At 32.9% G+C, this 26,396-nt stretch overlaps 1 protein-coding gene across 5 annotated transcripts in view; it reads right to left on the bottom strand.

Moving 5' to 3' along the window:
• Positions 1 to 4,760: 4,760 nt before the first annotated feature.
• LOC128246719 (protein kinase C iota type-like) overlaps positions 4,761 to 26,396 on the bottom strand; it is a 32,754-nt gene continuing 11,118 nt past the window's right edge. For 4 of the 5 annotated variants that reach the window (XM_052965096.1, XM_052965100.1, XM_052965098.1 and 1 more), the window contains 9 exons: positions 24,886 to 25,053; positions 24,467 to 24,564; positions 24,017 to 24,153; positions 23,562 to 23,647; positions 20,519 to 20,606; positions 14,988 to 15,113; positions 13,057 to 13,136; positions 10,378 to 10,583; positions 4,761 to 9,609 (listed from right to left, as the gene is read on the bottom strand). In XM_052965096.1, coding sequence (XP_052821056.1) covers positions 9,522 to 9,609; positions 10,378 to 10,583; positions 13,057 to 13,136; positions 14,988 to 15,113; positions 20,519 to 20,606; positions 23,562 to 23,647; positions 24,017 to 24,153; positions 24,467 to 24,564; positions 24,886 to 25,053 — 1,077 coding nt within the window. In that variant the 3' untranslated portion in view covers positions 4,761 to 9,521. Of the gene's footprint in view, positions 9,610 to 10,377; positions 10,584 to 13,056; positions 13,137 to 14,987; positions 15,114 to 19,028; positions 19,117 to 20,518; positions 20,607 to 23,561; positions 23,648 to 24,016; positions 24,154 to 24,466; positions 24,565 to 24,885; positions 25,054 to 26,396 lie in introns of all 5 variants that reach the window. The other variant, XM_052965097.1, reaches the window with a different exon arrangement.

Here is a 26,396-nt window from a genome sequence, read left to right as displayed (position 1 = left end):
TGTTGTAATAGGTAATCCCTTCACATGCTGATGTTCTACAATTGTTTGAATTTTGATTGACAAAGTTACAGCTGAGACACAAATTATTACTTTGAAATCACTATTGAGTTCCATTGCCCTAAACTTTAATATGTGCGCACAAATTCTGTATATGACACAACATCCCATGACGTTATACAATTTTGTGAAGTTTGATTTAAATCTAAATTATATTGAAAAAGCTACATTCAATACACAAACTATAACTATGAAATCCCTACTGGGCGCCATTTGTAACTGTGACCTTGACCTTTAAAACAAGAGCCTGAATTCAAGACACATCCGCACAGTCATGCTCAGCACCACAACTTTATGAAGTTTGATCTGATTAATAGTGACAAAGATACAGCTGAGACAACAATAAATACTGCGAAATTCCTAGAAAGTTCCATTGACCTTTAAGTGTGACCCTGACCTTCAATTTTAAATCATTAATGCAATTATGTGACACACTTTCTCAGGTTTGTCTAAAATTCTTCAAAATTTGATGAAAATCTGATATATATATATCGAGGGCTCAACGCAATAGTGTCGTAACTCCATTTTTTTTCACAAAATGATGTTTTTGCATTTTTCACATGCTTTAACAGTTATAAAAATATTTTGATGGGGGAGTTGTTAATAGTTATGATGCTGATGTGGTTGTTGGCAATTCTGTTGATGGGATTGATGTAAATAGTTATGATGCTGATGGTGTTGATGGCAATGATGTTGATGGGGGAGGTGTTAAAGGTTATGATGCTGATGTGGTTGTTGGCAATTCTGTTGATGGGATTGATGTAAATAGTTATGATGCTGATGGTGTTGATGGCAATGATGTTGATGGGGGAGGTGTTAAAGGTTATGATGCTGATGTGGTTGTTGGCAATTCTGTTGATGGGATTGATGTAAATAGTTATGATGCTGATGGTGTTGATGGCAATGATGTTGATGGGGGAGGTGTTAAAGGTTATGATGCTGATGTGGTTGTTGGCAATTCTGTTGATGGGATTGATGTAAATAGTTATGATGCTGATGGTGTTGATGGCAGTGATGTTGATGGGGGAGGTGTTAAAGGTTATGATGCTGATGTGGTTGATGGCAATTCTGTTGATGGGATTGATGTAAATAGTTATGATGCTGATGTGGTTGTTGGCAATTCTGTTGATGGGATTGATGTAAATAGTTATGATGCTGATGGTGTTGATGGCAATGATGTTGATGGGGGAGGTGTTAAAGGTTATGATGCTGATGTGGTTGTTGGCAATTCTGTTGATGGGATTGATGTAAATAGTTATGATGCTGATGTGGTTGATGGCAATGATGTAAAGGGGGGAGATGTTAATGGTTATGATGCTGATGTGGTTGATGGCAATGATGTAAAGGGGGGAGATGTTAATGGTTATGATGCTGATGTGGTTGATGGCAATGATGTTGATGGGGGAGATGTAAATGGTTATGATGCTGATGTGGTTGTTGGCAATTCTGTTGATGGGATTGATGTAAATAGTTATGATGCTGATGTGGTTGATGGCAATGATGTAAAGGGGGAGATGTTAATGGTTATGATGCTGATGTGGTTGATGGCAATGATGTTGATGGGGGAGATGTAAATGGTTATGATGTTGATGTGGTTGTTGGCAATGCTGTTGATGGGATTGATGTAAATAGTTATGATGCTGATGTGGTTGATGGCAATGATGTAAAGGGGGGAGATGTTAATGGTTATGATGCTGATGTGGTTGATGGAAATGATGTTGATGGGGAAGATGGTAATGATCATGATGCTGATGTGGTTGATGGCAATGCTGTTGATGGGGAAATATGTTAATGGTTATGATGCTGACGTGTTTGGTGGGAATGCTGTTTATGGGGTTGATGGCAATGATGTTGATGGGGGGAGATGTTAATGGTTATGATGCTGATGTGGTCAATGGCAATGATGTTGAAGGGGGAGGTGATAATGGTCATGATTCTGATGGTGTTGATGGCAATGATGTTGAAGGGGGAGGTGATAATGGTTATGAAACTGATGTGGTTGGTAGCAATGCTGTTGATGGGGGAAATGTTAATGATTATGATGCTAATGTAGTTGATGGCATTATGCAGTTGCTGGGGAAATATGTTAATGGTTATGATGCTGATGTGGTTGGTGGGAATGCTGTTGATGGGGTTGATGGCAATGATGATGATGGGGGAGGTGTTAATGGTTATGATGCTGATGTGGTTGATGGCAATGATGTTGATTGGGGAGATGTTAATGGTTATGATGCTGATGTGGTGGTTGGTTGCAATGCTGTTGATGGGGGTGATGTTAATTATTTTGATGCTGATTGGGGTGATGGCAATGATGCTGATATTGATGATGATGGTGATCTTTCTGAGGAAGATGATGATATACCGTTGATTTATCTTGTTGACAAAGGGGAAATTTCATTAATTAATGAAAGTCAAAGCCCAATTTAAAAACCAACCAATGTAATAAACAGATTTATTAAGGTCGTTCATAACGCAGATCATTCCAGATGTCCACCACCCCTTTTTCCTCCTACTCCCACGTACATGACACTGCAGTGTCAAAGTTCAGGGTAGCCATCGCAAATAAGAAAACTTGATTGTTTTGTATTGATGCTTAAAACACATGCATTCAACACATTGTATAGTCTGAAAATAGTTTTTCAAAGTCATCCGAAAAAAAATGTGAAATTGTTTTTCTTGTTTTACTTGGTGTAATGCTGCTTTGACTAAAACATATTTTCTGGCAATGACCTAAAGTGTTTTTGAACCAGTTGAGTAGAGCTCATAGGACAAGTGAACGTGTGTATATTAATAAGAACTTTCCCTTTATGGAAACAAACCAAATATTTGAAAACAATATTGTCATTATTAGATTCCTTTGAAGGTCATTTTTATGATATTTTCAAAAACATTTTTGCTGATTTTTTTAAAAGATATTTTATTGGACAGTCAGATGGAATTATCAAGAAATTTGCCAATTTTTGTCAGTTATGTGGAAATGATTGTTATAAAGTAAAGCATATAAAATGAAAGTATTTTAAAATTGAATGACAGTATTGAAAGTGTGCTTAGCTTTGCGAAAATGATGTTAATTAGAGCTGCTTTTGAATTTATCTTTAAATCATGTATCTATTCTTTGTTAAAGCTTAAAATAAACATTGTTGTTAAATTTGAAATACAGGATGAACAAAATCTTGTTGTGAAAATTAAATACTTGAGTGATTAAATGTTTAAAAGTAATACAGTCATGATGTGTTATTTCCTGATTTATGCTTCATTGTTTTATGGCTCAAAGAGTCTGACCCTTTCCCATTATTTAAGTGTAAAGTTAGACCTCTATTCAACTCAAATAACGAGCATTTTCAATCATGATGCACTACGGGTTGTAATAATTATCATAATTATATAAAAGTTGTCCATTAGCGTTTAGTTATTAACCATATTTCTCATTGATAATGACAAAAATAAAAGTGCTACAGTGTTGCATAAATATATTTTCTCAAATTGAAATAATATCAGGTGGAAAACTGTCGTAAGTCAAGTTACGACACTGTTGCATAAATATATTCTTTGATGAAATCTGACTTTTGAGGTGGAAAACTGTAGTAAGTCAAATTTTCATCAAATTCATCTTTTGTGTTCAATGTTTGAAGATAATATATTTTTTGGTTTAAAACTATCATACAGTACAACATTGTTATGTTCAAATACTTTAAATATATCCAACACAAATAAATTAAGAAAGTTTTTTCCTTCTCCTGAACAATTTTGAAAAATTGAGTTACGACAGTATTGCGTTGACCCCTCGATATATTAAAAAAATTACAGCTGAGACACAAATTAATACAATGAAATCCATATAAAGCTCCATTGACCCCGACCTTTGAAATGAAATCATAAATGCTATTATGTGGCACACTTTCCCAGGTTTCTCTACAATTCTTTAAAGTTTGATAAAAATCTGAAAAATATCTAAAAAGTTGCAACTGCGACACAAATTAAAGTAATAGCTAAAAGGTTTGTGTTTTAATTCTTTCAATTCACTTTTGCACTGAGGAGATTCAAATCATATAATAGGTGGTGATTCATTCTGAATCAGAGAGTCCACCGTTCAAACCCTTACTCGGTGCCTCTGCAATGATAGTACTGGTTAAAGCCCAGGAATGGTGAATGGTTCTTTATCACATGTACATAGCCTGTTTTAAACACTGTACATACGTTCATCGCCAATAAGCTCTACAGAGCCAGTGGCGTAGCTACATATAGGCCTTGTAGGCTTGGGCCTACAACTTCTTTGAAAAATGACAAAATTTAAATAACCCAAAAATGCAATAAAACTAATAGCTACTCAAACACTTTCAACAACTGAAAAATTGTATATAACGTTATTATAACCAAAGCAAGTTATATCAACTACGTGCAGGGAGTATTGCTTGATTTTATTGTAATCATTGCATATATAATTAAGTTTGTGTAATTTACATATAAAATGGATGTAATTGTGCCTGTTGTTTTCTCCTGAAATCCTGAAATGCTCCCAAACTGCACTATTTTGCTTCTATTTAATAAAGAAATCTTGGGGGGGGGGGGGGGGGGGTCCACAAACTCACCTAGAACCATCGGGCCTACAAGATTTTTTAGGCCCCTGAGAGCTTATGTTACATGTTCTTGATTGTCAATGATTGCGACGTAAACATTTTAACAATATTTAAATAATAACAAAACTTGCTGATTGTATTTATTTGAAATATTATGAAAATCACATAATGAATACACAGACATATGGAATAGATAGTGGTATAAAATATCTCTTACCATATTAGCAAAACATAGCTTAAATCAATTTTAAATGGCGTTTAAGTATACATAATATATCTTTGAAATATATGCACACTTATAAATCTTTTCAGCATTACAACCTAATGTATACAATATAATTTAAGTAGATACAAGGTATATATGATAGTACCTGTTCAACTTTTAAAAAAGTATTTCAAACTTAAAAGTAAAATGAAATGTCTTTTGATCAACATAATCAATGCTTACAAAGCACATTAGCATCAAATAAATCCTAGGACATTTACATGAACACATTTAAACCACACAAATTTAACCTTTTGTTGAACATATTATGGTTGAAAAAAAATGAATAGAGATGGCGTTTTTGTTTTTACAAAAATACTATTTTCTCATTTAGTTTTAATACAGAAGTGGACGAAGCAAACATTCATTTTTTCAAACAAGAAATACTTGGAATGCCAAGGTTAAATAGTTATCGCATTTTAAAGTTATTTCAAACTTTAATTTTGTTAAAAGGTAATATATTAAGTACTGGTCTATTGCAGCTTTAAAGCTGCACTCTCACAGATTGAACAACTTTTTAATTTGTTGTCTTGGAACGAGCCAATTTTTGCGAAAATCCATGGAAACCATGCAGTTATATAAGACTGCTGACAAAAAAATAGATTGCAGATTTTTATATTTAAGTTCAAAAATTGATGTCTTATGCATTTTTCTTAAACCATTAGTAACGGTTTAAGCCATAAAACATTAATTTTCGAACGGAAATATCAAAATCTGCGATCTGATCTTTTGTCAGCAATTTTATAACATTGGTTTGAAGATATTTATGCAAAAAAATGCTCTTTCCAAGATAATTTTTTTTTAAAAAGTTGTAAAAATGGCCAATCTGTGAGAGTGCAGCTTTAACATTTTTATCATTCAGACTTTCTATTCCAGAATTCTTAGATGGTAATAAAAAGCAGCCTGTTATTATCATTATTTTTAAAAATAATAATATTTTTTTTATTATTAAAAAAAATTAGTCACAGTAAACCTGTCAAATAAAACATCAATTTTGTGTGGCCTAAGCATAAAACACTGTTGTAGCATCACTGTAATTGCATAGGTGAATAGCAGGTAATAATATGGTAAAGATACAACATTATGTACACAATATATAATACACAATATTTACATTAATGAATTAAATATGAAAAAGCTTACTGGCATGACATTTTTTATTTTGTTTTGGGGGCAATCTTTCCAATGCTCGAATGATAACTTTTAAAAATTAACATTTCTGAGTATTTGTTATAACTTTTCAGAAACAAAGGGCTTATTTGGTCAGTCAGGTAAAGTTAATTTGATTTTGTAGGTAAACTTTTCAGGGATGTGATTGATCTGGCAAAAAATGTGCTGAAGCAATTTCGGCGACCGGTTTTGGAGGCTTTTTGGACCCACAGCGGGGGTCATAGGAGTTGCAGCATCCTGCCACAGAAACAAAACAGGCTTTTTTAGAATCCCTTTTGATTGCTCTCTTGACTTCAAATGTGAATCAAACTGGAGTGTCGATACTTACAAAAAATAAAGTAACAACCAAAAAGCAACCGCATCCAGTTAACCTTTTTTAATCATATAAAAAAGATATTATTTCAATTTCATTTATTTTTATTTATTTTTTAGGGGGGCTGGGGGCTGGGGGAAGTCTCTGGAGCCATAAGTTCTGTGGAACCACAATTGCACTGACAAATCACATCCCTGCATTTTAATTTGATTCCCAACCTGTACCTAAAATTAAACTGAATTTCTTAGTCTCACAATATTTTATTGTACGATTATTCCTAAGATGCCCCCTTATACTTTGCAATAGTTGAATGACTACAAAAAACAGTTTGGTGCATTAGCTTTCAAGTGATTTAATATTTAATACAATTGTTAGCAAAAAGCTTAAGTTTTTAAAACTGTTGCAACAACATATATTATTACTTGGTACTTATGTTAACATATTGATTTAATTTTTTTTTCAAACTCATACATTTCTTAAAGCTGCACTCTCACAGATTGACCATTTTAACAACTTTTTTTTATTTTTTGTCTTGGAAAGAGCAATTTTTTGCAAAAAAATCTGCAAACCAATGACATAGGATTGCTGCCAACAATCAGATGGTAGATTTTCATATTTCTGTCCGAAAATTAATGTTTTATGGCTTAAACCGTTACTATGATAAATTTTTGAACTTATATATATATATATATATATAAATTTTGTCAGCAGTCTTTTATAACTGGTTTCCATGGATTTTCCCAAAAATTGGCTCGTTCCAAGAAAAAAAGAAAAGAAGTCAAAACGTTCAATCTGTGAGAGTGCAGCTTTAAACGATTTTGTTACTAATATTACAATGTAATACTTTAGCAACTTCTCAAAATGTTAACGATTTAGCCCAAATGTTATACTGTTATTGTAACAGCTCTTTGTATATAGTGTGTAATGTATGTTCTATAAAATAAATGAGTTTTCACGAACTGGCAATTCAAAATAATAAAGAAAAAATCTCAAAATGAATGAACTGGCATTATATATGTGGAACATTACATATATCGGTTTGAATCCTGTCACAAATCAAGTAGGCCAGCAATCTTACTTAAAACAATGTTTACAATGTATCAATGGCCTCCCTTCCAAATGCCGAAGCTACATTTTTACATCACTAAAATCACAATAGCAAGCTGCATCTTACTGCAAAATGCCGAGTAAATAGTCCGATGAGAAAATGGAGCTACATCATGTGATCAAAATGTGGAGCAATGATTGGACATCTCACAGAGAAGCAAAAATGCAGAACCTTCAGAAATTGTAACCACAAAAATTGTAACTACAGCATTTTTTAAAAAAAATGTGTGATCAAATTATCAAATTTAAATACTAACAACGGATTTTGTAGCTTCGACAATTGAAAGTGAGGCCATCGATATTCTTCCTTCTGATCAATTTTGTAAATCATAACTTTATATAAAATATTCTCAATACAAGAAGCTCTGTGTATTCCAAATCTTTTAAAAATCTTCATTTTATGATTTTTTGACACATATTGCAATGAACTGGGCCGTATTCAATACGATCCTTGTTCTTAGACACGCCTTAGTGAATCCATTCAGTTCATTGGCCAGTTATTTAAACTGACCAATCAAAAAACTTCTAATCTTAAAATAAAGTGAAATCTAAGGTGGTGACTGCATAAATACAGCCCCTGGTAGATTCTTTCATTCTCTGACCTAAAATGACTAACAATCTTATCTGCGCATTCGCTGAATGGGCAAGGCCCGAGTGCGAGTATAAATAAGCTTCAACACCTCCCTTCTTTGATTTGGTAGTGGCAAAGAAGTTTATAAATATTCGAACATAGTTTTAAATAAATGTGCAAAATTATAGCCATAGTTTAACAAGTAGCTATCATGTCCCATTTTATACAAAATCTCTCTAGCCCAAATTTCTCAAAATATTTTAAGGGCCCAAATTTCTCAAAATAATGTAAGCATATAACACATTGAAGGCTACAATAGACACACTTTCACATACTGCTAATCTTCACTTATGGGCCAAATTTATCCAAATCACTTGCGTAAACTTGATTTAATAAACCAAATAATTTTCATCATGACAATCTTAAAAAGATCATCCTTTAAAAGTCTCAAAAATAACTGAAAAGGGAAAACTACATGACTTGTACCAAAACAATAAAAAAGAGCTTAGATGTCTTCTCTTTTAAGGGAAAGAAGATTATTTACGACTTAAAAAAACAGAGGGGTGTTAAAGAAAATTTTATATAGTTTTATTTTTTTGCATATACATATTAAGGCAGAAATAAAATGTTAAGTTTTTCATGCACCGCCGCATTCCTGATATGTGTTTATGTTTTTAAGGAATGCTATTATTTGCGTAATAAAATTATACCGAAAGTTGGCTGTAGGTGCATTGCATCTTTGGTACTTTAACAAATATTTTGTCATATAATATAAAGGTAATTGTAGATGTTATTTAATTGTAATTTAATTATTTTATAGTAAGTAGGCAAGGAAAAAAATGATGGAATGAAACCTCCCTCATATGATTTTCAAAAAGGAGCTTATGAAAACTAAAATGATTTTTGGGGGGTACTTAAACTAATGTTCAAATAATTTACTTGTACATGTATAAGATAAGGATAAATAAATGAATTAATGCATATATATTTAAACATCTGATAATTATGATATATTATACATTTTTGTGTATAATCTTGTAAAAAATACACGACTACCAACATATTGCAACTCGTGAAAAGATATGAAATAAATAATCAATAATAACTATAAAATCCTACAAAAAGTCCTTAAAATGAGAATAATATAAAACTTACTTTACAGAAATACTGAGACATAGGTGCAGTTCAGGCTTTTATGAGCCCTGCACGCAACTTTTCTGATCATAATTAATATGACTCTAATTTTGTAGTTTAATTTTACAACCACCTTTACCTATTACCAAACCTTGAATAATTTATATTCTTATTGTATAATTATCCAGTCCCTTTGATCCAATACAAATCTTGGTTACAAATCTCAGATCTATACTTTGAATATTTGGTACATTCAATTTCATTGGTCAGTTCCATGGAAAAGTGGAATGTCATTGGTCAAGCACTCCTACACATCTACAGCACCATTCAAACACAGTCTTCCATCGACATCAGAAGTGGGTTCACATATTCAAATCCATCGAACTCTGACTGATCAATCTTCTCTATAATTTTTCTGAAAAAGGAACACAGAAACATTTATATTTATAATTCAGATTTTTGTTTCGTACTTATTTATTTTAGCTTGATTGTGACGAAAGCTGATATAATCATTCTCAAGCCTGTTTCCTGGGTGCTTTTTTTTAAATATTAGTCTTACTTGAATATAATAACGATGTAGCTAATCTGATTATGTGTTACAAATAGCGGACCTATACAGTGAATGGAACCAATGATATATGACCAAGAGATTTACTTAAGTGACATAATAAATTCCACCCTGGGGTCCTTTTTGAGACGCCATGAGGAAGTTCCTCAGGTGGGGATTAAACCCTCAACCTCTTTCATGAGAGGTGGACAATTGTACCACTAGAATTTTTTTTTCTCATGCCAAGATCATTTAAACACTAGCATCCAGTATACAACAAGGGTACCAGTAATAGGTACCATTACTTATCCATTTTACTCTGCCACTCATGATTGGAGGGATATAACTAAACAAATATTCTTACCAGAGTTATGGCACTTTATAGAATTATATTTGATGTGAATATCTCTGTTTTGGTAATGGCCAAGGTATATGTTTTGCACACAATGCTATCTCTGACAATACCAAGGCTTTTACAACATCAAAACTATTTTCCCTCAAAAAAAACAGCCGAGCTAAAAACTGCACAACCACCATTTTTTTTTCAATTCTAGAAATAACCAAAACATTACAGGGATATTTTTCTCTAGACTTACAATTTTAATCATATAAATGGCATTTGAATTGACTACATACGGGTCGTCTGGTGTAAGTTGCACAGGCTCGTTGGTAAATGCGGGGTCAAAATGTTCCAGGTCTCTCTCTCCCTTCAGCGAGGGTCTATAGGGTGGGGCGATCTGCTTGTTCTGTAGCATTTCCCAGTCAATGGTGCGGAAAAACGCGTGCGACTGGATGTCTGCGAAGCCACTTTGTGCGTGGCACCCAAGACGCTCCTTTTGATTCTAAAAATAGAATATGATTTCATGATGTGTTTTTACTTTTTAAGAATTTTAAGTTTACGTAACACAGCAATAAAAACAATTTAAAAACTTCTATAACTGGTAATTTTATAATTATAACTGATCTATGTTTTCAGAACATTCCAAGTATACAAGTGGTTTAAGGAATTGTTGGTTAAAATACCAAACACATGAATTTACCACTACAATAATAGCAGAAAGACCCAGGGCTGGTATTCTTAAAACACAAAAAGTCATTTATCAACTGAAAATTAATTTTTTATAGTTAAATCAAAAGAGAAGTAAAAGTGTTTTCAACATAAAAAAGAGTATACAGTAAAACTGCGATCGCTCGAGGTCACCGGGGATGAGCCTAAACCTCGAGGGAACCGATGTTTCGAACGACTCGATTTTCAATTTTCAAGTCTGTTATGAAATATATTTCAGTGTATTTTAAGTTTGAAGTAGTCTGTTTACTAAGACACCGATTATGTGTTGCGTTGTGGAAATCGCTCATATGTTCAAAGGCTGTCGTTAACTATATGTATACTTAATATAAAATGTAAAAGAAATATCAATAAATGAATAAATATATTTTTTTATTTTTGCAAAATTGCCATATTGCAAAGCAAAGTGACAAAAAGGAATTCTTTTCAGAGACTGCGATCTTGGATCGATATGATAGTGTTTATTCATATCTTTATTACTCATTTATCTTTCTCACAATTAACATAATTATCTTCTAAAATGCCCATATCAACTAATATCAGTCATGCGTTAACAGTGTTAAATGGTTTTTCACACCTTACCAAATTGCCTTTCAACTGTCAATGTAATTTTTACAACTTGCGAAAATTTTAATACCTAGCAATAGTTTGTTTATTTTGGAACACGCGTTCGGGAAAAAGTGTGAAATTATGACCTCGAGAGAGCCATAAGGTTTTGTGCATGATTTGTGTACTTGGGACCGAGAATAATGCTCGACTCCTCAACATAATAAGGTTTCGGTGTAGCATATATATATATTTTATATGAAAATAGAAGGAAACAAGAGCTGTCACAGTATGTGACGAATGCCCCCGAATGTGACATTGACCTACGAACAAGGTCAGTACATGAAAAGTGGATCTTGCCTTTACGTGTCAAATACATATGGCAAGTTATTTTAAATTGCCTCTGAACATAAAAAAATACCACCCATACTTGACAACCTACACTGTTATGTCCTTATATTCAGAATTCCCTTGTAAATAAACACTTAGTGTATCTTTCCCTTAGAGGTAGGGACATGGGTCTTGCACGCGACACATCGTCTTGGTATGTGGAACACATGTAGCAAGTGATTTTAAAATCTGTCATACAAGGGAAAGTAACAGCCCTGACACGACAACCTATACTCTATGTCCTTATATGCAGCACTCCATTGTGAATAAACACTAAGTGTGACCTTGACCTTTAAGGTAGGGACACGGGTCTTGCACGCGACACGTCGTCTTGGTATGTGGAACACATGTGGCAAGTTATTTTAAAATCTGTCCATACAAGGGAAAGTTACAGCCCAGACACGACAACCTACACTCTATGTCCTTATATGCAGCACTCCATTGTGAATAAATACAAAGTGTGACCTTGACCTTTGAGGTAGGGACATGGGTCTTGCACGCGACACGTCGTCTTGGTATGTGGTACACATGTGGCAAGTTATTTTAAAATCTGGCCATACAAGGGAAAGTTACAGCCCGGACACGACAACCTATACTCTATGTCCTTATATGCAGCACTCCATTGTGAATAAACACTAAGTGTGACCTTGAACTTTGAGGTAGGGACACGAGTCTTGGTGTCACACATCGTCTTGGTATGTGGAACACATGTGGCAAGTTATTTTAAAATCTGTCCATACAAGGGAAAGTTTCAGAGCCGGACGGACGGACAGACGGACGGTGCGATTTTAATATGCCCACCTTCGGGGGCATAAAAAATTCGGGACCAAGCTCCGATCTGGAGGGAACGCTGGTTCTCGAACGACCGCTTGTTCGAACGACCCAGTTTTTCTGTATTTTCAATGAAATCTATTATCAAGTATTTCATATAAAATTCAGTTAAAATATGATTTGTCCAGTGAGATACTCAACTTAGGAAAATGACTTAAAATGTTTTTATGAATACCCGCCTAGGGGACTGTTTCATCAAGGTCCCTAAGGTGTGGTTTCAAATACGTTTCAGAGAGGTTAACAACAGTAATATATCCCTTTTAAAGAACCTCTAGCTGGTATGAAATTGTTCCTACCATTTTTGATATAACAACCACCAGAAATCAAGGAAATACAGTACTGCCTACAATTGCAACCTTATAGAATCTGTTTCATTGAAGGCTTTGATATTGACTTGTACTAATTAATCATGTCAGATCTGCAAACAATAGTCATATTTCCAGTCGAACACATTCCAGAAAAGAAAATATTAATATACTGACCTTGTTCAGAAAACCTTTAAGAACTGATGCAGCTTTCACTGACAGTGACCTTGGAATTCGGATGGTCTTTTCCAGAATAACTGAAATGAAAAGAGCCGATTATTATTTGTGCTACCTAATCAAACAAATATTCAAGGATTTCATAGAAAGAACAATGGCATTTCAATAACATTTAGTGGTCAACAATATACTTTGTTCAATAAGAAGGTACTAATTCTCGAGATTTCCAATACACTTTATCTCAGTAAATTAATAGTCAGTTGTTATTGATTTTAATCAGATGAAGAGGTAGATATTAACAGTGGCTGGCCCTATTAGTGGGTAGTTTACACAATATATTGTAGACCACTAAAAACTTGATTGTTATTATGTACTTACACAAAGTAAATGGTAATGCAACTGTGTCGCATGAAACCATTTACTTTTGACTGTGGCACATCAAAATTTTATTTTTGGACTGCATCGCATCAAACCCTTTATTTTTTAAGTACATACTAACAAACTTTAACCATTACTATCAGACTGCTATGGGTAGAGCATTTTTGAAGTGTAGACGTGTTCTGAATAAGGTTTTCTGATTAGAAATACAGTGTACCACTAAATATATGGAAAACATACCAATCTGTTAAGAAACAGGGAATCTGCTTGCAGTCTTATCCAGGGTGAGGAATGACCCATGTGAGAACCCCTTTAAGTCACGTGATTCCTCACCCTGTTATCATGGAAGTCTTCTTGTGTAGTATTTATATATGTCTAAGTATGGAAATGTTACTATTGGGACTAAATGTGTGTTTTTTCTGTTCGTAGATTTTCGTTATTGTTAGACACGGAAATTCATGATATTAATTCACAAATTAATTCACTGTAACAATTATTATATTAATAAGCTGAAATATGGAAAAAGTTTTGGACAAAATTGTGCAAGGAAAGAACTTTATTACTGTTGGAACAAAAAAAGTTACGTAAAGAACAAGACTTCGAGGCAATCTGAATGCATTGTAAGATAACCTTGTTATCTTACCTGCACGAAATGGACCTTAGGGAAACTTAAAAGAAGTTTAAAAGTTTAACTTACCTGAATTATATGGACCTTAGTAAAGTTAAAAGAAATTTCATTTTTTTAACTTGCCTGAATAAAATGGACTTCTGGTAGGTAAAATTTAATGAAATGGAACTTAGTGAGGTTTAGAGAAATTTTAAAATTTTAACTTGCCTGAATAAAATGGACTTATGTGAAGTTTCAATTTTATCAAAGCATGTAATTTTTTGGATTGGAATGGTTCCACCAAGAGCTGCTTGTGCAAAGATGTAACTACACATTTGTAGCACATTAATTTCCAAGCGCGGTTATTATTTGAAAGTTTAGGAGATTAAATTATTATACTAAAGATCTGACAGAATTATGAACTTTGCTGTTAAGTTGTAAAACACAGGGTTTCCCTAGAATAATCAGATGGTGGTGCTAGGGCCATCATTGTGGAAAAATTGGTTGTCTCTGATAATTGTATGGGGTCCCAATGGTGTAAGTTACAGGGTCAATAGGTGACACGATACAAGATACACGGGGCAATGGAAAACACATCGAATATTGTTTCTTGCACCCATATATCCAATATGGGGTCACCTACTACCACGGTAATGTATACACTTTTATATTAAACAAATTATGGGAAATGTTTCATTTATTCAGAGAGTAGATAATTTCGTGACCCAATTTGGAAAAAATTTGTGTCAGAGCATGACCAGTCCTGGACCAGTGAGTGGTGTTGCGTCATTCATGTCAGAGTCGTGCTTTAACTGTTTATACTCCATAAAAGATTAATATGGGCTAGATATGCTTAGGAAGTTGGAAATGGAAGCCAGACTTAGCATCTGGTTCTCATGCATTCTGCGTCAGGGATATCCCTAGCTAACTATCTTGGTATACATACTCTGGAAGAGGTAGTCCTCTGTATTTTGGTCCGGATTGTCCTGGTTCCCGACGACATCGAAGGGTGATCTCCCCGCAAGCATCTCAAACATGAGCACACCCAATGCCCACCAGTCAACGCTGTAGTCTGTGGATACAAATTCAGGGGCCAAAGGTCAGACTTGGGGAATTTAGGATTTTTGCATAAAACTTGTCTTTTTCAAACATGCACCCATCAGTGGTTTGGTTTAAGCAACAGTGTATAGCATTGCCAGTTTTATATGCAAATATGACATGAAAGAAGTTTCTTGTATACATTATTTAGGGCAGGTATGAAAAAGGGTTCAATTTTGCTAGGTTGTTTTTATTATCAATTTCTTACTTTTTAACAAATTTGCCAGTTTAAAATTTGTATCTACCCAAATAGATATTTTGCTAGTCCTGATTTATTGGCAAGAAACATATATTGAACCCTCACAAAATTGCAGCAAGCTAATATTTAAACATGATACATTTGGTAGGAAATAATGATCAAACAGTGAATGATTTATAAAAGTCAAAATTTTCAACAGAAAGACAAAGATTGTTTGAATTGAGATTAAAATTCATTTTTCTATATCCCCCCTGGTCATAATGCACAATGCTAATGGGACCAAAAACCTGATAGGTGCAAATTTTAAGAAGGTAAAAAAAAATGATTTAAATAATTTTTAATTTGTTATTAATCAAAATTAGCAATAGTTTTATTGATAAATAGAAAACATGTTCACTAGTTAAAGCAGTTAAAGATGCATACAGAATTTTTCATAAATAACGACTGCATTTACTAAGTCCATACATTGCTCATAAATTGCTCTTATTTTTCAATGATTATTAATAATCATTGTACACAAGAAAGATGCTTCTAGTTTTTAAAATACATGTAGATAAGATAGCATGTACTCCAATGCAGCATCCATAAGACAACTTACCGGTAAGCTAACATAGACTTACATAAGCTTACAAAGACCAACATCATTTTACTTGACTAACATAAGCTAATATAAGTTGATAAGCAAACATTGATGTGAAATAATATTTATATGTATTAAGAAGGTAAGAGTTGTATATTCCTTACTAAGATTTGAAATCATAATAACATGGCATTCATATAATATTTCGGTTAAGAATGACTGTATAGATCACATTAACCATGGCCCTGTGAGTGTTCAAATACTTTTGACATTTAAAGTGACTTACTCACAGACTAAAAGTTGGCAACATTTTTTTCAAACTTGGTTGAAATTAAGCAATTTACTAACTTCTATAAACAACCAACTGACTGATTCTCATTTGTACAGAAATGTGTAAATTTATTAAGCTTATCAAAATAGTTCAGTTTTCAATAGCGTTAAAATGCTTTTGTAGTTTTTATCAATTAAGCTCTCTTATATAAATTTTCGATGATGTTTAATCATTGTAAAAGAGATTTCAATGACATATCACACTATTTTTTATATCTGACCGTACGAAACGTGGACAATGCGCTTCAAAATGCAACATGTTATTAGAATACATAAACAGGCCAACTCAAGGATCAAATGCAGTAACCACTGAAATATCATTTTTCTGCATTAAAAATATATAATGCACATTATAAAAATTAAGGTAAGCCATCCATCATTTGTGTGCAATGATTTGTAAGTGCATTTTACATATTAACATCAAGATTAATTCAATATTAAATTTATATTGATTAAACATGATATAATTTTTGTATGGATTATGTTTTTGAATAACACCATACTGACACTACCATTATGGGATGATACACCAAAGGGAGGTAATAAAAACAAAATTTTACTATGATTATAAAAAATTATAGCAAATTTATCAATTTTTTTTTTTTTTGATAAATTATGCTTATATGAAAAAAACCTTTGGTGAAAAAATTCAAGCATTTTGTAACTTTAAAATAAAAATTTACAAGTAGCAATTTTTTGTATCTATGAAGGATGGATTACCGGGTACCTTAAAACCATTACTAACAAACAGTAATGGGTGGTAAATTATACAGAAAAATTAATTAAAATCATGCAATAACTACATCATATTTCTATATCACACAATATATAATGTATGCCAAAATTTTAGAAATAAATTAAATGTAGTGGTTTGTAAACTTATAATAAGGAAAATCAAATACAATCTGATCAAACAAAAGCGATAAAAAAAATTGTGCTGCTACAGGTAGAAGATATGAAATAGGGTGACATTACTACAAAGTTATGCAATGTGTACGACTATGCAAATACATGGACCGCGGCAAGCAGAAATATGAGGTGTGATTAGAAAGACAGCGCCCATGGTGGTCTGTGTTTATAAGGTTTAGGAGCCAGTCTCAATAAAGGTCGACTTTACTCGTAAATTTTAATTTTCGGTATATTCCTTATTTTGCTACGTAATTTAGAGAAATCTACTTTAGCCAGTATCAAAAATGAACCCAAAGTTGAAGAAATAAAATATTGCCATTTGTGACGATGATACAGATTTTAAATTATCAAAGTTAGGACTACCAGTATATTTCAGAATACTTAACTTTATTTATCATTCCTGCTACAAATGATGTATGATGAAAGAATGGCTTTCTAATGAATATGGAATACTTTTTTGAATTATTTCAAGCCAAAGCTAACTTATGCTTATGTCTAAGGGTAAAAAAATACTAGCAATATTTTGGTGCTTTTTTAACTGGGAAATTTGTGGCATGAAAAAAAAACCCATCTACAAAGGCTTTTTTTTCTGTACTCATATCATATACTTTTTTCTCATTAAAATCAAATGAGTTAAACATGATAATGCATTACAATTAAATAACATCTTTTTGCATTAACCTTTATTGTGCCCCTCATAATAAAGCCATCGGGAAATTTTGTCCATTTATAGATGCAAAATTATGTTTAGTGGGGATTTCATCCAGAGTGCCTTTAAACATATATTAATAAAGAGAAACAATTACTTTATCATGCTTATTCAATATTAATTCCAAAGTAATGCAGTTAGCAATAAGCATTGTATTTCAAATATCAAAACTTGATTGAAAGAATTAAAGCACATATAAATTGATCAACCCTATCTTTGATTAAAATCCCATCAGTGTCCAACCAACTGTATAAACTGGTAAATTATTTGGTTTATTCAAAGTTAGCCAAAAAGCTTATTGATTGGTCAATATTTAGCCAATAATGACTATATAATCACTATTAACCAATCAAATTGTTAGCTATAAGATTAAATGTGGACACCTTATCAAAGTTTTTCTTGTGATGCAAAATAAGCAAGATGATTGGTTATACGTTGACAAAGTCCATAGATTCAGTCCCTTCAAAAACATCCCAATGTGCCGATTGATCAGAACTTTCTTAAAGTGAACAACATGGTTAATGTCTTCATTGTTAAATTTCAAACCATTACTGCTCAGGAAGTTTAATGGATACACTTATAATATGCTGTAATGTTAAATTCAGACAAGTGTATCGGCTAAACTTGTTTATATTTGAATATATTACGAGCACATCAAAAAATATATCACGATTGAAAGCAAACAATGATGTTGTTTGTTGCGTTGATATGTTTAACAAAGTTCGGAAAAAATCAGTCGAATGACTCCTTACAATAATGATAAGTTAACCATTAATGCGATGATAACAGTGGGGTATATGAGGGACAGCTACACGGATGAATGTACACATCTAGCTGTACAACACAAGCTTAGGTTACACACAGATTGGTTACCATGGCAACCAGAGATTATTCATGCCATCCATTTAAAATAAAAAGAAATTTTAATTTATACTGAAAATTTGCCAAAACCTTTAAATGTAAAAGACATTAAGGTTTCAAAATGTCATTTATTTATTGGAAGTTAGCTAATATTTTTTGTCATTTTTTCACAAATATAAAAAAAAAACTAAAATTCCTTAAAAAGCATTTGAATAATCTGAGACTATACAGCAAACTGGTTGCCATGGTAATGGGGGATACACTCCATTGACCAATGGGTGGCCAGCATTCAAATCAATACCATACTCTTCCCCACGTAAAACCTCGGGTGCAATATAATTAGGTGTCCCACAAAAAGTGTTCGTGAGATCTCCGGGCCAGAGATTTTCCTGTGGGATGAGAAAAACAAGAAAAAACACGTACATTTATTAAAGGATTGTATATATGTTTTGATATAGTTACTGCAGGAAAGGAAATTAGTAGCATATAACTATTGATGGCACCGAATGAAAAACCAGTAAATGCCAAAATGGTACTTTTCAGGAGAGACAAAAAACTTAAAAGTAAAAATCCCAAATGCATTTTTTGCATTATGTTGAGGGTTAGTGTAAAACTGAAATAACTCTGCCAATTTTATATGGAATTAAAACGGTCTTACAGTAAGCCTGCAGATACAGAGACTTCATTCATTCATTGCATTTATCACCCTCTGTCCCATTAGGAGTTTTTTGCTTTCTGATTGGCCACTGTAATGGGTGTTTTCTCGAAAGAAGCAAGAAAATCTGCATATTAAAAAAAAGAAAAAAAAGTTTAAGCGCCAAAATGCATATACTGGTTTTCATTCGTTGTCATCGCTATGTTAGTACAACAGAGAGATTGGGAAACAAGAGGTGTATGTGTACTTCTATGCGTACTTTTATATGTACTTGAAGCATTGTATGTGTAGTAAGCACATGTAAAATTGCAGATGCGTTGAAGTTGAGAAATTCATCTTCAAACTTTAACTTGAAGGCTCACTGATAGTCATTTATACAATTTTTTTTTGTACTTTCTTACTTGCCATTCTTAATATGTACAATGTGAACATACCTGAATAACGCAGCTCACAAAAAGTAGTCCGCACATACACGTACCCTTACAAGAAGTGTTCCACTACCCCTCTAATATATGGAGCCTGTTGGGTATCAGTGACAGTATGAGGATAATAATATAAGTCTTTCAAATGTGACTGAAAAAATATCTTTCAAACCATTGTCTGAAGGGTTCTTTTGTAAAGTTCAGGATCAGCAATAATTTCATTGAAATTAGCTTTGGATTTTTAGCCTCCCTATCAACCTTAGATACCAACAGGGGCCATTCTAGCTGAACTGGGTTGAAAATGCCTCATTGTATTTACCTTGTGACTGCAGCTTGCTGGCTACTGAAACGGCATCTTCATCCCTTATACAGGCATCTTATTGGACAAGACATGTTTTCTCCGATTTTTTTCAGTATCACGTTTTACCTTTCCTTTTTTTTTTTATCTTTTTGACTTCGATCTTTTGTTCCATTTCACTTATAATTAAAAGATTATTCAATGGTGATTAAGTGAAGCCGATATCAGTTCATCAACTTATTGCTTCAGTGTTCAATGAAAACATGTCTTGCCATCTAGAACTACCACAAAAAGGAGTAAACAGTATACAACCCTTGACCCAGAGTGGAAAGGTCTTGACCTTGACTTAAAAATAGGACTCCAAATGACCTTGACCCCTAAGTAGGTCAACTAGTTGGCCATTGACCTTGACCTACCATAGTCTTCTCCTCTCAGTATTTCTGGAGCTATATAGTTAGGCGTTCCGCAGAATGTGCTGGTAGAGTCCCCTGGCCAGAGTCCCTCCTAGATACGGGGGGTTGGAAATAGCAGCAGTCATGGGTTAGATCATAAAGCTTAAATTGTAGATTCAAGATCATATGGCTATAATTTGTAGACTCAAGGTCATACATCTACCTTATTTGTTGACTTAAGAACATATGACTTTATTTTATGTCAAGACAGGTTGGCTATTATTTGTCTAAAATATTATGCAGCTATTATTTGTAGACTCACGATTGTATTGCTATTATTTGTAGACTCAATATCATATTGCTATTATTTGTAGACACAATATCGTATTGCTATTATTTGTAGACTCAAGATCATATAGCTTTTATTTGTAGACTCAATATCGTATTGCTATTATTTGTAGACTCAAGATCGTATTGCTATTATTTGTAGACTCAAGATCGTATTGCTATTATTTGTAGACTCAATATCGTATTGCTATTATTTGTAGACTCAATATCATATTGCTATTATTTGTAGACTCAATATAGTATTGCTATTATTTGTAGACACAATATCGTATTGCTATTATTTGTAGACTCAATATAGTATTGCTATTATTTGTAGCCTCAATATCGTATTGCTATTATTTGTAGCCTCAATATCGTATTGCTATTATTTGTAGACTCAATATCGTATTGCTATTATTAGTAGACTCAATATCGTATTGCTATTATTTGTAGACTCAATATCGTATTGCTATTATTAGTAGACTCAATATCGTATTGCTATTATTTGTAGCCTCAATATGGTATTGCTATTATTTGTAGACCCAATATCGTATTGGTATTATTTGTAGACTCAATATAGTATTGCTATTATTTGTAGACACAATATCGTATTGCTATTATTTGTAGCCTCAATATCGTATTGCTATTATTTGTAGCCTCAATATCGTATTGCTATTATTTGTAGCCTCAATATCGTATTGCTATTATTTGTAGACTCAATATCGTATTGCTATTATTTGAAGACTCAATATCGTATTGCTATTATTTGTAGACTCAATATCGTATTGCTATTATTTGTAGCCTCAATATGGTATTGCTATTATTTGTAGACTCAATATCGTATTGCTATTATTTGTAGCCTCAATATCGTATTGCTATTATTTGTAGCCTCAATATTGTATTGCTATTATTTGTAGCCTCAATATCGTATTGCTATTATTTGTAGACTCAATATCGTATTGCTATTATTTGTAGCCTCAATATCCTATTGCTATTATTTGTAGACTCAATATCCTATTGCTATTATTTGTAGACTCAATATCGTATTGCTATTATTTGTAGACTCAATATCGTATTGCTATTATTTGTAGCCTCAATATGGTATTGCTATCATTTGTAGCCTCAATATGGTATTGCTATCATTTGTAGCCTCAATATCGTATTGCTATTATTTGTAGCCTCAATATCGTATTGCTATTATTTGTAGCCTCAATATCGTATTGCTATTATTTGTAGACTCAATATCGTATTGCTATTATTTGTAGACTCAATATCGTATTGCTATTATTTGTAGACTCAATATCGTATTGCTATTATTTGTAGACTCAATATCGTATTGCTATTATTTGTAGACACAATATCGTATTGCTATTATTTGTAGACTCAATAATATATTGCTATTATTTGTAGACTCAATAGCCATATATATAACAGCCATATATATAACTGTACTTTTATGCAATTAATTTCGACCCCTGGGATATGTAGTCGTATTTATAAGCAGTTACAAACAACCACCAGCCAAGATAATACACAAAGCCTTTAGCATGTAACAGATTTCAGGATTATTTTTTTCTTCGAATAATCAAAACATCCACTGAAAGCGCAGACACCCAGAATGAGGCCACTGACACAGAATTTTATCAGTAGATAATAATCAACTCCTTTCTCTGTTCTTGGGTATATAATTATCATAAATAGTCATGTGTAGGTTAATTAAAGATACAAACATAGCAATGCAACAGTAAATAAAGAAAAATAGTTTCTTTTTTTTATGCAATAATCAGAGACTTATACTCATAATAGTTGTACACAATCAAATGAAATGTCAAAACTTTGTTAAATAGTTAATAATAATAATAAATAAATTTAAACAATGGTTCATGGGAAAACCACAAAGAGAAAATGTGAGATTTGTCTAGTGGTATAGGCATCTGTCGCCAGCACCACAGGGTGAACAACAATGCTTGTCTGTTTATTTTATACTTAAAAAGGGACTTAACTTGACAATCTTTAAGGTAAGAGTTCTGTGCCTTGCAATGCATGTGTGTTATGTCACTGTCAACATGTGTACCAAGTATTATTTCAATATCTTGAATGTTTTTTTGGATTATTGCCAAGTTTTTGCACTACGTCTGTAGTCCTTGCAGGTGAACTTTCTCAAAATGGACCCAAGAACTGGTTTCCAAATTCAAAATGAACATGTTTTTAAAAAATGATAACTAATCCAGTGAAACAAGTTCACATTGTCATACATAAACTTTCAAAGTTTTAATTTATTTCTTTGAATAGTTATCAAGTTAAGGTCTGGACTAAAGTTTATATTATAAAAAACAAACTAGGGGAGATAACTTTACAACAAAGTTCCCCAGAATTATAAGGTGCATAACTTTACATCAACATATATCTATGATCCAAGTTTCAAACAATTCCTTCAAGTAGACACCAAGTTCTGTTCTGGACAACAGTTGGTCGAAGAAAATAAGAGTGAAGATTACCGACACAATCAAAATGTCCCCTTCAGTTCCTAATAGCCCCTACCTTTTACAAAATGGCCAAGCTTAAAGTTTTTGCACTTCACAGATGACAACCTCAAGGCTAACACAATACTTTTTTTTCCAAACTAAATAGTTGAGGGGTCAAGTTCCAACAGGTTCAATTTCTCAAAGCCTCCCAAAGATTACGAATACTGACAAAAACAGTATGTCTCGTATTAGTCCTTGACCTTCATAGCCCTTACCTTGCACATTCCATAATCTGTAAGTTTGATGTGACCTTCAGAATCCAAGAGAACATTGTCCAGCTTTAAATCTCTGTACACAATACCTGTAGATCAAAACATAAACAATTCAGGCCACTATTGATAAAAATCATGTTTTGCTTTACCTAATCAACAAACATACCTGCAACACAAAAGTTTCAAGCTTCTCAAGTCAACTGGTCATATTTTTTTCCATTAAGTTTATTATGATGGAATATTAAATAACCTTATCACCTTAAGCATAATTCTTTAAACATTCAGGTTATGTCAAAATAAACCAAAAGAACTTAGTATAAACTAACCTCTTTTTGTCAAAATAAACCAAAAGAACTTAGTATGAACTAACCTCTTTTTGTCAAAATAAACCAAAAGAACTTAGTATGAACTAACCTCTTTTTGTCAAAATAAACCAAAAGAACTTAGTATGAACTAACCTCTTTTGTGTAGGAAGCTGAGGGCAAGACTAATCTCGGCTGAGTAGAACCTCGCGTGTTCCTCGGGTAACCGTCGTTGTCTCTGCATGTGGAACATCAGATCCCCGCCATTCACAAACTCTATCACGAAAAACAGCCTGAAATAAGGGGAGCTTGTATTAAAGTAAAAGCTGAGATAATTTTTCAGAGCACTCTCTTCTCACCTAGATGACCCGTGTTCGATTCCCAGTCTAGGCACATGTGAGTTTGGTTTGTAGTCACCAAGCCGGACAAGTGGGTTTTCTCTGGGTACTCCAGTTTCCACCACAACATAAGACCACACTCTTGTGTAATATCGATTCAACGAAAGTGATTAAATTTATGATGTAATAAAAGGGCTATTAATATATACCAACGAGTTAAACACGACAAATTATAGCCATTATCATGTAACTTAGAGAAATAGCTAACCTGCTAGGAGTCTGGAAGCATGAATGAAGGCCCACAAGGAATGGGTAATTGGTGGCGGTCTCAAATACATGCTTTTCTGTCTGAACCCAGTCTATGTCCTGAAAGCAATAAATCAAAGCATATTCATTATACCTCTTTAATACCACCACAAAGATTTGAATGGCAACAAGCAAAAATGGGTCTTATCAATAATTTTAAAAGCATCATTTTTTAGCATCATGCATACATGCCATGAAAAAATCCCCTGGAAGTTTTAATCATCCTCTGGTCTCCTGGCAGGGGGATGAATATTAGTTATAGTCAGGGTTGAAGTTATTGTATAACCAGTCGACCAATTGGCATAACACCATATCTATAACAGACAGAGTAATGTGTCCAAATGTGTACTATTTTTTTTCTATTTAAAACAATAATCAAACCTCATCATCATTGACCAGCTCCTTTTTGATCACTTTCATGGCGTAGAGACGCTTGGAACGTTTCTGCTCGACCAATATCACCTTGGCGTAGCTGCCTCGACCAATCACACGCAAGATGTTGAAGTCGTGCATGGTTACCATCTTAGCAGTGTCACTAGAAGATTCAGCCTTAATAACAGGGAAAATACATGATTATTTTTTTTCGAAAATACACCTTTTTACTTAAAGCTGCACTCTCACAGATTAAACCAATTGACAACCTTTTATTTTTTATCTTGGAATGAGCCAATTTTTGCGACAATCCATGGAAACCAGTTATATAAGTCTGCTGACAAAAAATTTGATCGCAGATTTTTATATTTAAGTTCAAAAATTGATCTTTTATGCATTTTTCTTAAACCGTTAGTAACGGTTTAAGCTATAAAACATTATTTTTCGAATGGAAATATGAAAATCTATGATCTAATTTTTTGTCAACAATCTTACATCATTGGGTTGCAGATATTTACGCAAAAATTTGCTCTTTCCAAGACAAAAAATAAAAAAGTTGCAAAAATGGTAAATCTGTGAGAGTGCAGCTTTAAAAAATTCCATTAACCTGCCACCGCTCCATCTATGCAGAGTGCTAAAAATAGTTGTACCCAATATTCCACAGTTAAATATTCCTGGTTTCAATAAGTATAACAATAAAAAAGTTAGATTTTTCCACCCTTCAAGTAAAGACTTAATTAAATTTAATAATGAGCGTTCAATAAAAAACTAAAAGAAGCTATAATTGTCTTTCAAAACTATTGGACATACCAGAAAAATAAATGAAACACATAAGAACAATTCATGTGGTAACAATCTTCAACTTGAATATTTCCATATAAATCTTCCTCCGAGTTTATTTCCTATCCAATATGCATTGTAACAACATTACCATCACTATTAAGAGTATTTTCAGCATGGGCTAATTGTTTTATCAGAAATAAGTATGATCTGAATCATTTCACTCATTATTTAATTAACATAATTAACTTATCTTCTTGCCATTCATTTCTTATTAAGCTTTTTTATCATAAAACATTTGGTACTATTTAAAAAGGGTTTCAAGTAACAAATTTGGACACTATTCCAAAATTCACCCTCTAGCATCTTTGAATATGGTAGAAAATATGCACAAACATTTTAATAGGTAAAGAAATATAATAAAAAGTGAACTAAGTGGATATAACTCTTCTTTTAAGATCAATGGCCGGTTTATATTGCACAAATAATGACCATCAGCTAAATTTACAAGATAAAACCTGGCACACGCTTTTGATTTAGTATAACATGTATTAAAAGAATGTTAAACATGTACATGTTTGTGAAAAGAGATTAAGATAAGCTACCTGTACATGTATGTGTATACATATGTGAAGACAGGCTAAGAAATGCTACTTGTACTTGCATGTGTATGTGTGAAGAGAGAAGTGCTACTTGTATGTGTATGTGTGAAGAGAGAAGTGCTACTAGTATGTGTATGT

This window comes from Mya arenaria, chromosome 9 (genome assembly GCF_026914265.1).
Source record: "Mya arenaria isolate MELC-2E11 chromosome 9, ASM2691426v1".
Lineage (NCBI taxonomy): Eukaryota > Metazoa > Mollusca > Bivalvia > Myida > Myidae > Mya > Mya arenaria.
The sequence above is the reverse complement of the archived record's forward strand: the minus strand, read 5'-3'. Positions and strand labels throughout refer to the sequence as shown.